This window comes from Ambystoma mexicanum, chromosome 4p (genome assembly GCF_040938575.1).
Source record: "Ambystoma mexicanum isolate Mex_15411 chromosome 4p, UKY_AmexF1_1, whole genome shotgun sequence".
Taxonomy (NCBI): domain Eukaryota; kingdom Metazoa; phylum Chordata; class Amphibia; order Caudata; family Ambystomatidae; genus Ambystoma; species Ambystoma mexicanum.
In genome coordinates this window covers 1,154,063,116-1,154,076,276 of record NC_090927.1, presented here as the reverse complement: position 1 = coordinate 1,154,076,276, position 13,161 = coordinate 1,154,063,116, and the positions used below count along the sequence as shown (strand labels likewise).

At 44.9% G+C, this 13,161-nt stretch overlaps 1 protein-coding gene across 2 annotated transcripts in view; it reads left to right on the top strand.

The window, feature by feature from the left end:
* BCLAF1 (BCL2 associated transcription factor 1) overlaps window positions 1-13,161 on the top strand; it is an 850,362-nt gene that overhangs the window by 654,287 nt on the left and 182,914 nt on the right. For both annotated transcript variants that reach the window (XM_069606756.1, XM_069606757.1), the window contains exon 10: window positions 12,737-12,886. In XM_069606756.1, the coding sequence (XP_069462857.1) occupies window positions 12,737-12,886 (150 nt within the window). The remainder of the gene's footprint in view (window positions 1-12,736; window positions 12,887-13,161) is intronic.

Here is a 13,161-nt window from a genome sequence, read left to right as displayed (position 1 = left end):
ATGGAAATGTGAAAGGAGACTTGCCCCCTCAATCGACATGGCATAGTGGGGAGAGTGAGAATATACTCGACTACTTCTGGGTTTCTATGAACTTGGTAGAAAAATGCATCAACTTACAAGTTCTTTTAATAGAAAATAGTGACCACAATCTTCTGCGACTATGCTGTGCGATGGATTGGCCTCCCTTTGCGCAGACACACCAGGAATCAGTCTCCACAAATGCTGGTGGCAACCGACTTCGCATCAACGTGACTCATTAAAAAACGTGGGCCTCCAATTTGCAAACATCTACTATATGCAGGGAGTGAATTATAAGCTGCTGTTAACTGATTATACCATATCTTCAGACTCTTCACGGTCAATTAGGCATATTCATAAGCAACTGTACAGTAATGTCATCCACGGGGCAAAGAAAACACTAAGAAAAGACCCGAGACAGTTGGAAAAAAAATCTGTCCAAAAAAGATGCACAGGAGGCAGTCAAACGAAGAAGAAAACAGTATCGTAACTGGGCCACATCGCAGGCCACAATCGACCAAAATCGAGCTGAACTAATGATGGCATTATTGGTGACAAAAACACAAGGCAGATATTGAACACCGCTGAAGCAAAATGTCCAGCTATAATTTTCAACGAAATTTCGGGTGTGGCTTGGGAATCACACTTCGCCACTCTATACAGGAAGCCCCACTGTATACAGGAAGCCCCAAATCGAACCGGCTGTGACGACCATGTCTTATAACTCCCCATGGGCTGAAAAACTCATGTCGCCGGCCCCGACTTAATAACAAACATGATGCTAAAAAAAGCACCTGAAACTTTAGGCACCTTTTATTGGAAAGCTGTTCATGCAAATATCAACTATTAAACAGCTCCCCGAGTCGTGGTTAACGGCGATTGTGGTCCCAATTTACAAGAAGGGCAATCGGGACGATCCTACGAACTATCGCCCGATTGCACATCTTGGTACCATTGGCAAGATATTTGGCTCCTGCTTGTGACAAAAGCTGGCTTTGTGGGCTCAATCAACAATGATCTCGGATATTCGTCAAACGGATTACGGAGGAAATTGGAGTCGAGGTCAATTTGTTAATTCTGAACATCTTAAAACTTGAAGTCATGAAGGCTAAGGGGAAAGTGTTTCTCGCCTTCATTGACATGAAGCAAGCGTTTAATAGCCTCAACCGTGGAAAGCTTTGGTTGAAATTTCAAGAAAAGAAATGTCTGGTCGACATACTTGAACCAGTCATGGCACTCCATTCGCACACGTCAATATGTGTAAGATTAAACAACAACGGCGACCTATCGTTCATGGTAAAAACTGAGAAAGGAGTCAAACAAGGTTGTCCACTTGCTGCAGAACTGTTCAAACTATTTCTGTCAGATCTGCCATCACATCTCGACGAAGCTCATTCTTTTTCACCGAAGATCAACAACGTTCCGGTGATATGTATAATCTACGTGGATGACTTGGTCTTGATGGACCTCGCCCAGATTGGGCTACAGCACTTGCTCACCAAACTGCATGAGGCTCTAGCAGCTAATGACCTCGAGACAAATACATCTAAAATCAAAATCTTGACAATTTGAGGTCCGGGCAATAAGAAAGACAAATCATTTAAGTGGTCGATTGCTGGGGAAACTTCAAGCCTCGTGAACTCCATATGGTATCTAGGAATTCAATTTAACAATTCTATTGGAGAAAATCGTATGTCAGTTTTCCTTGCAATGCGCCAAGATCCACAAAGAATATGGCAAATTCACTTTGGCGCCTGTCTTGAACTTCTACCTCCAAAAAGTAGTTACAGCCATTGTATTTGGTGCCGAGGCTGGTTGTAACATTGAAGAAAACATCTGGCAGTTGTTAGAGGGCCGCTTCTGGCGCCGGGTGTTGAACTTGCCACAGTCTACTTTGTTGATAGCTCTATGACATGAACTGTCTCTGAATTCACTCTACACCACGGTCCTCTAGAAATCGCTCGCAGCAATGCGAAAAATGCACACAACTGTTCCATAGCCAGCATATCGGATCTTTGCAAGTGGAAATACCGGCTGTCAATCCGGCTTATTACAAACTTGAATTGTGCGATTGCATGAAATCCTGTGTGCAGCGGACATTAATAAATGTGATCTCTTAGACCACAACTTGCAAAGAAAAAGTTTGAGACATGGTCCTGGATAATGAACTTGGAACAACACGCAAAACTTTTTATTCTGCACTGGATTTGGGCGCTGGTGTAAACAAATTAAATGTTCAGTCAAGATACTTGCTGCATTGTCCATCACGTCGTCATCGTGACCAATTTCTAAAACTGAATGAATGTCATGAAAACAAAAGAACTCTTGTGGCAAAGACAAGACAAAGCAGTAAGAGATAATCTTTGCCGCTTTTGCGGTCTTAACATTGAATCATTAAAAACCTAATAATTGGCTGCGGAGGTACTTGCAACCAATGAACTTTGCACCTTGGGAAATGTGCGCCCCCTAACTGAAGACATGGAAGCCTGGTGATCAGTCATTACCACAGGCAACAATATAAAATTATCTTGTGCAGTGGTTGACTATAAGGATAACATTTTGAAGAAGGAACCAATATAAATACTGTACCATTTAAGTGGAATACCCAAACCTATTTCAAGGGGAACGATTGGGAAACTTTGCCTCAATTAGTTGGTGATGAGATTCTAGATGCAATTTACTTTCTATATTATTTTTTTTCTGGAATTGTTTTGTTGTTGGTTGTTTTATGTTGACGCCATAACAGATAATTGACCCGATGAATGTTTGAAACAAAAGCTTAAATCATCTGTTTTGAGCTGAAGTTTTTTTCAATAAAAAAAAAAGATATGCATCAAGGCTTCCGACCTGGACCATGCCCCATGAATCATGTAGCCCTCCAGAGTAGCCCCCCCAGCCTTACTAATGGTCTGCCTGCCAACTCTCTCTCGGCTTAGAACAGTCGCACTGTATCCACCTCCCAGATAACTATTTTCACTACCTTGTTGGTGCCCTGTTTTCTCTTTTGATAAGGTGTCACAATGCCTATCCCTCAGCTCAACCCCTCCCCACTCTAGCTGATTGAGGAGGTTTTAGGCAGAATTGCATGCAGTACCCTCTGGGACCACCACACACGATTAGGACTACAGGTGTAAGCAAGACCAACCTTTGGTATAATTCTGTACCACACAGTTTGTTGGTATCGAGCTGAGCAGCCAGGCCAATCTCAAGAGTGAGTGTGAGCAGTACAAGTAGTTACACAAAGGACTTTGAATCACAGTGGTTCAAGTAGACACTTATACTCAAGGTTTCTTGGTAAAACACTGATTAATTTATTTACACAATCATTTATAAAACATTTCACTAGAAGAAGGCAATTTAAGATTATAGACAAATACACTTCAATACAAAACTCTTTTGAGCCAGTTTGAGCTCCGTTGAAAAGGGTGCCAAATGGCAGTTTAGTTACTTAGCAGTGAGCAAAAAGGACAAAAGTAAGTAGAATAGATTATATATACTTTCTAGGCAGTGCAGATAGTTTCAGTTCACCACAATAGTTCAATTCAAGCCAATAGGCCAGGCCAAAGTCAATGGGCTAGTGTTCTGGATATGAAAGATCAGTTCTGGTATCAAACAGTAAAGTCTTTGAAAAAGTTCTCAGAAGTAGTTTAGGCGAAAAAGGTTCATTTGTGTGGTCACAAGCCGATTAGGCCTGCAAGTTGGGAAAGTTTCACAAACTTTCACCGCAGGGGTGCCGTTCTCCCATTCGGGTTGACACAGTACCTTTGTATGAAGAAAACAAATGTTGCTGAAGTCGTGGTTCCTGGCAGTTCCTGCAGATCTCGCTGTTCCTGAGCCTCAGTCGTGGGGACAAGACGGAGGACGTTGGGACTCCTGCACTGCACAGGATCGTTTAAGAAAGCAAACCAGATGGAGCCACTTCAGTTTCCAGAAGCTGTAGATTCAAGCACACAAACTGGTGTCCCTCTCCCTGGTTTATCCTAACCAGCCTTGAGAATGGTATCCAGGTGTCTTATGAGTTGATTGGTCCCACCAACTCAAAGGAAGTAGCCGTCCTTGAAGGAGCTTCTCTGTCAAATAGAGTTTGGCAGTTCGGACCTGCAGCAGGGCTTCACTGGGCAAACAACGGTCCAGTGGTTGCAGCAGCCGTCCTCTTCCAGCTCGTCTTTGGTTCTTTAGTTCCAGTGGTCGACTCTGTCTTCCAGTCTTGGAGACTCGCCTTTTAAACAGTTTTCTCCCTTTCATTCCAGCCTAGCTGTCACTCACCCAGCAGGGTGGCTGTCCTTGCCGGACAATCAGCCAGCCAATCACGCCTGAGTGCATTTGGGTCTCCTAGGAGACTACGCACAGGGAGTTTCGGGCACCTCCCTCACTTCCTGCCCACCGCAGGCACTCAGACGCCAAGGGCGGACTTCTGTCCTGAAGCCCGCCAAAGGCACACGAACAAAGGGACCAAACCTGGTTCGGCCCGCAGAGACACACTAGAAGGACCTTTCCCAAAAGAAATGGCGAAAAAAGACTGGGCCCGTTTAAACAAAGGGGCTTAAGGCGCCATCTTGAAAAACATGGCTCCTGTGATTTTTAGCTACCTGGTGTTCGTGGTCGGGAAAAATCATGGTAGTTGGTTGTAAAACTGCCACCAGCCTTTTCAATTGAAAAGGCTAGCATTTGACTGCTACATGAGTGTTTAGACACAGGGGATACTATGTAACCCCTCCACAACTCCATTGTAAGATGGTGTGTGCTGGGTCTAGGAATTTGCAAAGACTAGTAAAGTCAATTTCACTTTGCATTCTCTGGGAAACAGTAGTTTATCCCAGAGAAGGTTCAAAGCCCCAAAGTTTAGCAAAAGAGCTGAAGGGCTCTAATGTAGATGGAATTAGCACATTTATGAGGATTCTCCCTAACGGGAGGAACTTCAGGTACTCTTTAATAATCAACAAATCCTTTGAGTCAGGCATTGGGGGAGGAAGGCTAGCTCTAGGGCAAAGCGTTTGTCTTGGCAGCAAGACAACGCAGCGCAACACAGGTTTGAATCCTGATCCTGCGCTTAGAAACCACTTGCTGGTATTAAGCACGTTATAAAAGAACAATTAGAATTGTCCAGCCCGCTTGAAAGACGGTCCTGACAGTCCCACTTCTCAAGGAGCCAAAGTAGAGACCTCCCTCCCATCGAACTTTCATCCCATATTTCTTGCCTTTTTTGGATAAAACTATGGCGAAGCATGCCTCTGAATGTCTCAGACTTTCTTGACTTATCTAACCACCTTCAACCCAGCAGGTGGTATTCTGTTCATTTGAGCTGTAGAATTGGTCATACTATCTGCTGTGGATTACCTCTTTCAGGCGGCTGATGGTGTCAGTGTCTCAGTCTTGATATTAGAGCTTTCAGAAATCTTTGACACTGGATGATCTGCTAGTTCTCAAGGCACTGAAGGACACGATTATTACCGGCACCCCATTATACTGGTTTATATCTTGGCATACCTATTGTGTTTTATCGGCCTCTTATTCCCACTTTCCCCTTCTAGACACCCTCCCCCTAACATCTTCGTATCAGTCCATTTTCTAACATTTATGCATCCTTTGTCTTCTTTCATGCCCCTGTTTGGACTTAGTTTTCATTACTACACAGACAATACTCAAATTCTGCTCCACGTGGATGGGGGCGGGGGTGGGTGTCTCTTCAGCCATCAATTTCCAATCCTATCTTAGTTCTTAGTTAATAATACCTAGATATATGGTCAATGGCTGAAACTCAACAAAACTGAATTCCTGGTTGCCCAGCTCTCAGTAATAGGCCCTTGCCTGACCCCCGGTCACCTCAGTGAAGAAGAAAGGATTCATGTTGGATCAGTCCCTTTTATTGCTTCCCTAGATCAATGCAGTAACTCTTATTTTGAATGGATTGTGTCCTTCCACGTATTCCTCATTTTATGATAACTCGTTGTCTCCAGCTTCGCTGCTTCGGAAAAAAGATTCTCTCGGCAGAGGGCGCTGTGCTCGAGGTTGTGGCGTCGATTGTCCCTCGGCAGACTCCGTACTCTGTCGACGTCACTGATGGTATAAATAGCTCGAGCCGCGCCTGTTGCTTCAGTTCCGTTTTTCCGATTGCTTCGCTATCGATAACTGCACACTTCAGATTTTCTGTGAAGAAAATGTCGTCATCTTCGACTCCTTCGACACCCAAGACTGGGTTCAAGAAGTGTGCAGATTGTGGGTTAAAAAGTGTCGATCACGAATCCCCACCGGGTTTGTCTCTGGTGTTTCGGTTCCAGTCACCGAACCGACGACTGCGGTTCCTGCCAATCCATGACCGAGAAAGCTCTTCGTGAGAGGAGAGGTAAACTGTCGGTGGGGAGCGAAGCCTCTAAGAAGGCTACGTCTAAAAAACATAAGCGACTGATTCGAAGGAATCGAATTGCCATAGGCACTCCCAAGAGATCTCGATCTAGGAGTGGATCGAGACACTTTTCGTCATCGTCTAAAAAAATGAAGAGGAGACCTAGATCTCCCTCATCATATTCTTCTTCAGAGTCGACCGAAGAAATTCGATGTCCGACAAAATCGGATTCTCCCAGTAAATGGGAAGAGTTCCGTTAAAAGATGATGGAGGTTTGCGAGAACGTGGCCCGACCCCCTCGATAGAATCTCGAAAGAGCCATACCCCTAAGGTCGCTCCATTGGACGACAAAGGGAAGTCCAAGACTACCATGGTAGAGACCAGTAGTGTCGAGGATACTAAAAAAACTTGAGTCGACGCCAAGCCGTCGAAGACTCTTCAAGAGTCGAGCACTTCTCCGGTGCCATACAAAAAACACAAGTCAGCGTCTACCGTTTCGGCACCAAAACCAAAAACCTCCTCGACGCCCATGCCAGAGTCATCTTCGAAGTAATTGAAGACTCCTTCGACAACTTCGAAGGATTTATCAATCCCATCGACGCGTATGGTAGAAGAAGAAAGGATGTTCACTCCTTTAATCCATGTCCTCAATTTATGATGAATCTGGCTCAGAAGAAGACAAAGTTACTCCTTTTGGAGTTTCTTATGGCACAAAGCAAGTTCCTGAGGAACTTATTGACCGGGAATCTAGATTGAGAGACCTGAGTGATACTCTACATTCTGCCAGTGGAATTGACACCTCCCCAGAATTAGTTTGCCAGACCTGATCCTGCAGCGCATGCAGATGCTGGGTACAGGGGTCTTATGACCAGAGTAATTGAATATATGGGTTGGGGGTAACACTTCACCCGTTTTTGAACAGGATGACATGACGGATATAATTGTCAGAGGGCCTCAAAAAGATCCAGTTCTCCCCTTTCACAGGGCTCTTCAGAGGACGGTGGAGAAAAACTGGGATAGACCTGAGAGTATTGCTGCTGCAGATAGCACTTTTCCAAAGAAATATAGACCAGCTGGAACGGATCCTGAATATTTAAATATGCATTTGACTCCAGAAAGTCTAGTCATTCAGTCAGCATCTACATCAAAACAAACTGCATACCCCACTATTCCTCCAGATAGAGAGGATAAAAAAAGTTGACGCATGGGCACGTAAAGTGTTCACTTCAGGCAGTATGGCCCTTAAATCGACAAATGTCACCTGTACCCTGGCCAGGTTTACCCATACCCTGTGGGACTGTATTTCGGTGGCGGCTGATCATATTCCGGAAGGCAGGGTAAGGGAAGGCTTCCTGAATATAGTTAAAGACGGGAAGGAGGCAATGGGGGAATGTCTCCAGTCTGGACTGGATACTGCTGATAGTATCAGCAGGTCCATGGCTGTAAGCGTTGTGCTAGGCAGATTTGCGTGGTTGAGGAAGTTGGGGTTTGCACCAGATGTGGAAGCCAGACTCCTTAACATGCCCGTTGATGGCTCGAGGCTGTTTGGCAGCAAGGCTGATGAAAGCCTCGAAAAACTTCCGACCTCGAAAGCGGCAGCTAAATCGCTTGGCGCCTCCATGGCCAGCCTCTCAAACCCTATTCCGGCTCATCTTCCTGGGGGGTCGTTCTTTTCGATACTACTCCTCTTTTGGTAGAGGAAGAGGACAGGCTTCTCAAAGGGGCAAAAGAAGCTTCCCTCGTGGAGCGCGAGGAAGAGGTGCAAAATCAGCCTCAGGAGCGGCATCTGTACCCTCAGCCACTCCTGCAGCCGCCTCCAAATCCTTCTGAGACCTTGTTGCACAAAACACCAGTGGGAGGCAGGATCTCTCAGCATCTGAAGGAATGGCAGGGAACCTCAGATGCTTGGGCACTGGAAACAGTAGCCCAAGGTTACTGTCTCCCCTTTCTAAAAAGGCCTCAATCATCCACCGGGAGACAACTCTGTCAAAATTCCAGATTCGCTCCTGTTGAAAGAAATTTTAACCCTGCTAGAGAAAGGTGCCATAGAAATGGTACCTGTAGCGGAGAGGAACAGGGGTTGGTACTCCCTATATTTTCTCATTCCAAAAAAGGACGGACGACTGAGACCCAACTTGGATTTGAGAAACTTGAACAAGTTCCTTAGGAAGGACAAGTTCAAGATGGTGACTCTTTCTCAGATCCTTCAGGCTCTCCAACTCTAAGATTGGTTGGTATCATTGGACCTTCAGGATGCTTACTTTCATGTGCCAATCCATCCAAAGCACAGAGTACCTGAGGTTCGCGATTGGCAATTCTCATGATCAGTTTCGAGTTCTGCCATTCGGGTTGACCTCCGCCCTGAGAGTTTTCACCAAACTGTTGGCGGTTGTGGCAGCAAGTCTCAGGAGAGGAGGTATTCACATATATCCCTACCTGGACGACTGGTTGATCAGGGCAAGTTCTCAAGAACAAGCTCAGGAACATCTTTCGATCACCTGCCACTTCCTCCACAAATTGGGCTTCTCCCTCAATTTCAAGAAGTCCCACATGATACCATCCCAGAAGCTCCAGTTTATCGGAGCAGTCTTGGACACTTCCTCGGGAAAAGCCTCGCCTCCCAAAGTGAGAGCTCTCCACATCCAGCAGATGGTGACAAAATTCCAGAATGCCCAACGTCTACCGGCCTTCGATTTTCTCAGGTTGCTCGGCCTCATGGCATCCTGCATTTTCCTAGTACCAGAGGCCATGTTGAGAATGAGATCCCTTCAATGGGCACTCAGAAGTCAGTGCTCCCAGTTCTCAGGGAATATGTCAGATCTTCTGCAAGTCCCGAGCGCAGTTGCTCAGGATCTTCTATGGTGGGCTTGCAGTGACAACATTCTCAAGGGAGAGTCTTTTTGGCAACCATGGCTGGAGATAACAGTAGTGACGGACGCCTCACTCACAGGGTGGGGAGCACACACCAACGATCTGACAATCAGCGGTCGTTGGTCTCCATTGGAGTCCAAACTACACATCAACCTTTTGGAGCTGAGGGCAATCGGACTAGTGCTGAAGGCCTTTCTGCCCTCTGTACAGGGCAAGAATGTCCTGATAATGACGGACAACACGGTGGCCATGTACTACCTCAACAAAAGAGGAGGAGTAGGGTCACTACCACTGTGCAGAGAGGCAATGCAGCTATGGTTCTGGGCAATACAAGAAGGAATCTCTCTATCGGCAGTTCACCTAGCCGGAGAGAAGAACACGGCGGCAGACGCTTTGAGCAGGCAGAGCACGGTCTCTCACGAGTAGGAGCTGGCTCAGGAAGTCCTTCTGGAGATCTTCACCCTTTGGGGAACCCCTCAAGTGGATCTGTTCGCCGCCGCGATCAACCGGAAGTGCGATCAGTACTGCTCATGGGAATTTCCTCAAAGAGGAGCTCTGGGAGACACATTCGTAGTGGAGTGGAAGTTTCAACTGCTGTACGCGTTTACCCCAGTCCCTGTGATTCCACAAGTAATCAGGAGTTTCAGAAAGTTCAGGAAAACCATGATCCTAATTGCCCCGGATTGGGCCAGGAGGACGTGGTACCCGGACCTTCTAGACATGTCCATCTGCGTTCCAATATGTCTTCCGCAAAGAGAGGATCTTCTCTCGCAAGAGGAAGGTCGGGTTGTCCATCCAGAGGTCAAGACACTCAACCTTCACGCATGGTTTCTGAGGGGTTGAGATGCAAGGATTGGGATCTTCCGGAGGACGTAATGGAAGTCTTGCTTTCGGCCAGAAGGCCAGCAACAAAATCTTTGTATCGATGTCGCTGGAACAGGTTTAGTAACTGGTGCAAAGATTAAGGATGTGGACCCTTTTCAATGTGGCACTCCAGTAGTGCTCTCTTTTCTATTACATCTAGCCAATCTGGGGCTCCAGATAGGAACAATCAAAGGATACCTTGCTGCGCTGTCCATTTTCAAGCGCACCTCGGAAGAGGTTTCATATTTCAAAATACCACTAATAATTCAATTCTTAAAAGGACTTACTAACGTATACCCTCCAATACCTTTTCATGTCCCAACTTGGGACTTAAATTTAGTATTACAATTCTTGACTTGCATACCTTTTAAGCCTCTGCACTCATCTCCATTGAGGCTTTTAACACTAAAAACTGTCCTCCTTGTAGCCCTATCATCAGCCCGCAGGGTTAGTGAACTTCAGGCTCTCTCATGCAGACCACCATATACTATTTTTTATAAGGATATGGTAGTCCTTTAAGTTAAACCTTCATTCTTACCAAAGGTAGTTTCGGACTTCCATTTGTCACAAAAAATAGTACTACCAACTTTTTATCCTCCTCATTTGGGCAAGGAAGAGGAGAGACTGCACAGACTAGATCCCAAGAGGGCTCTTAGTTTTTACATCTCAAGGATGTCTAAATGGAGACAAGATGACCAACTATTTGTGGGTACTGGTCATAAACTAGGCTTACCTGTAACAAAACAGACCATATCCCGCTGGATCATCTTCGCCATAATTGAATGCTACAGATTAGCGGGAAAAGGCCCACCAGATAGGCTACGTGCCCATTCTAGAAGGGGAATGGCTACTTCTGCGGCTCTAAAGAGGGGAGTCCCAGCAGCGGATATTTGTGCTGCTGCAACTTGGAAAACAATGCATTCTTTTGTCAAGCATTACTGCTTGCATGCTGCCTCCTCAAATGAGGGATTATTTGCAAAGGCAGTTCTGCATTCTATTCACTAAAACTAGTACTCCCGCCTCCAAAATTGTCACTGCTATGGGAGTCTATCATAAGATGGGGAATACGTGGGAGGACACAATCCATTCGAAGAAAAAGTTACTTACCAACTGTAACGTTCTTTCGACTGGATGTTCCTCCCACGTATTCCTCATCGACCCTCCCATCCTACCCCACTGTACAGTTTACGTTTTCTTACACTTTACTCTCACGATGAGTGCATCAGTTATGGGGCACGCCTGGGTGTTCCTCCTATATGTTTCATCGAAAAAACAGAACTGAAGCAACGGGTGCGGCTCGAGCTATTTATACCATCGGTGACGTCGACAGAGTACGGAGTCCGTCGAGGGACAATCGACGCCACGACCTAGAGCATAGCACCCTCTGGCGAGAGAAACTTTTTGCCGAAGCAGCAAAGCTGGAGACAACGAGTTATCATAAAATGGCGAATACGTGGGAGGAACATCCAGTCGAAAGAACGTCAGTTGGTAAGACTCTTGTTCTTCTTTAGCTTTTGCAGTCCCCGTAAATTGCTCTCCTTCCTCTCTTCTTTACATTGCATCAGCATACTCATCAGCATACTCATGGCTCTAATTTCTTTCAGGCTGTACCATACAAAATTCTTTTACCTCGGCAGTCCAGCCCTCCTGGATACACATCTTCAGAACCTTAGGAATGTGCCAGCTTGTCTCCTCTTGAATACCACAAGTCAGATCATTTCTCACCTGTGCTGCATGCATTGCATTGACTTCTGTTCAAGGAGGGAATCTCTTAATGCACTCTGTATAACTCTCAAAATCTTTCACAGCAATGGTCCCCCTTTTCTTCTAGATACAATCTGTCACTAAATCCCCCACTCCTCTTTGTTCCTCATCTGCCCTCAAGTTCCCCTTTTCCTGCTGTAAAATGAAGAGAGGCTCTGCCTTTTCTGTGATTGCACCCTTCTCTGGAACTAGCTTCCTTATATCCCCTGCCTTATACCCAATCATGTTAAATTCAGGAAAGTGTTACATCTTGGCTTTCTTTTCCAGTTTAAGACTAATTTCGCCCTGACTACTTTTCATTTAGTAAAACCTTGAGACCGAAGGGGGAGTCTTCTCAGTGCCACAAGTCTTTAGAAATCATTGTCTCAGAACCTATTAAAGATTGTATGATGTACCCGAGAAGAAATGTGCATATTTATATTCCTTCTCTTATTCATATCATGAACAGCTCTGCTTATTTCCAACTGTTTCACTGAGGCACAACTGCTGAACAACATTGTCTATTATGCCAAAGTTAACTGTGCAACCAATGTCTAGGTTTTCAGGCACGACATATGGTGTTTGCGCATCCAAATGTGTGTGAGAAATTGACAGATCCAGCCAAATGGGAGGAAAATGTTTGTTAGCTTGTACATGAGACCTCTTTTAGAAGTAACGTTTTCTTGTGATATCGTTTTTCTAATGCAAGTATATAAGTTAGGCTAGCACACAAATTTGTAAAACCACAGTGGTATCTACAATGATTTGTATTCTAAAGATTTGGAATGTCTGTAGTCCTTATTTTCGTCCTCGACTTTGGTTTTGTTTAGTAATAGTTGTAAAGATGTTTTGTTCTTCACTATTGCATTTTAACCAGGTGTTAATGTCATTTCCCAGTTTCGAATCCGAGGCAGGGGTAGATCAAGAGGACTGTTTGCTGGAACAAATCCTGGCCCAGCAATTCCAAATCCACCACCTTTTCCCAAGAGACCACCAGAAGAAGAATGGGATCCAGAGTACACCCCAAAGAGCAAGAAATACTTCTTGGTGAGTTTTGTTTGTTGTTGTTTTTTTTCATCACTTTATCATTTCAGAACAAATCATACAAAAGAAAGGTAACATCAACATATCAATTGCATCAGGGATTTGCACTCAAATTGAAAAAGACATATATATTTGCTAAACAATTAAATATAACAGTGTCAAGATTCATAAAATTAAATCTTAATAAACTACTACAAATCTCTATTCCACAGTAAAATTTCAAATATCCAATTACAACAGACAATATAACACCAACAAACACAACACCATATAGAAAT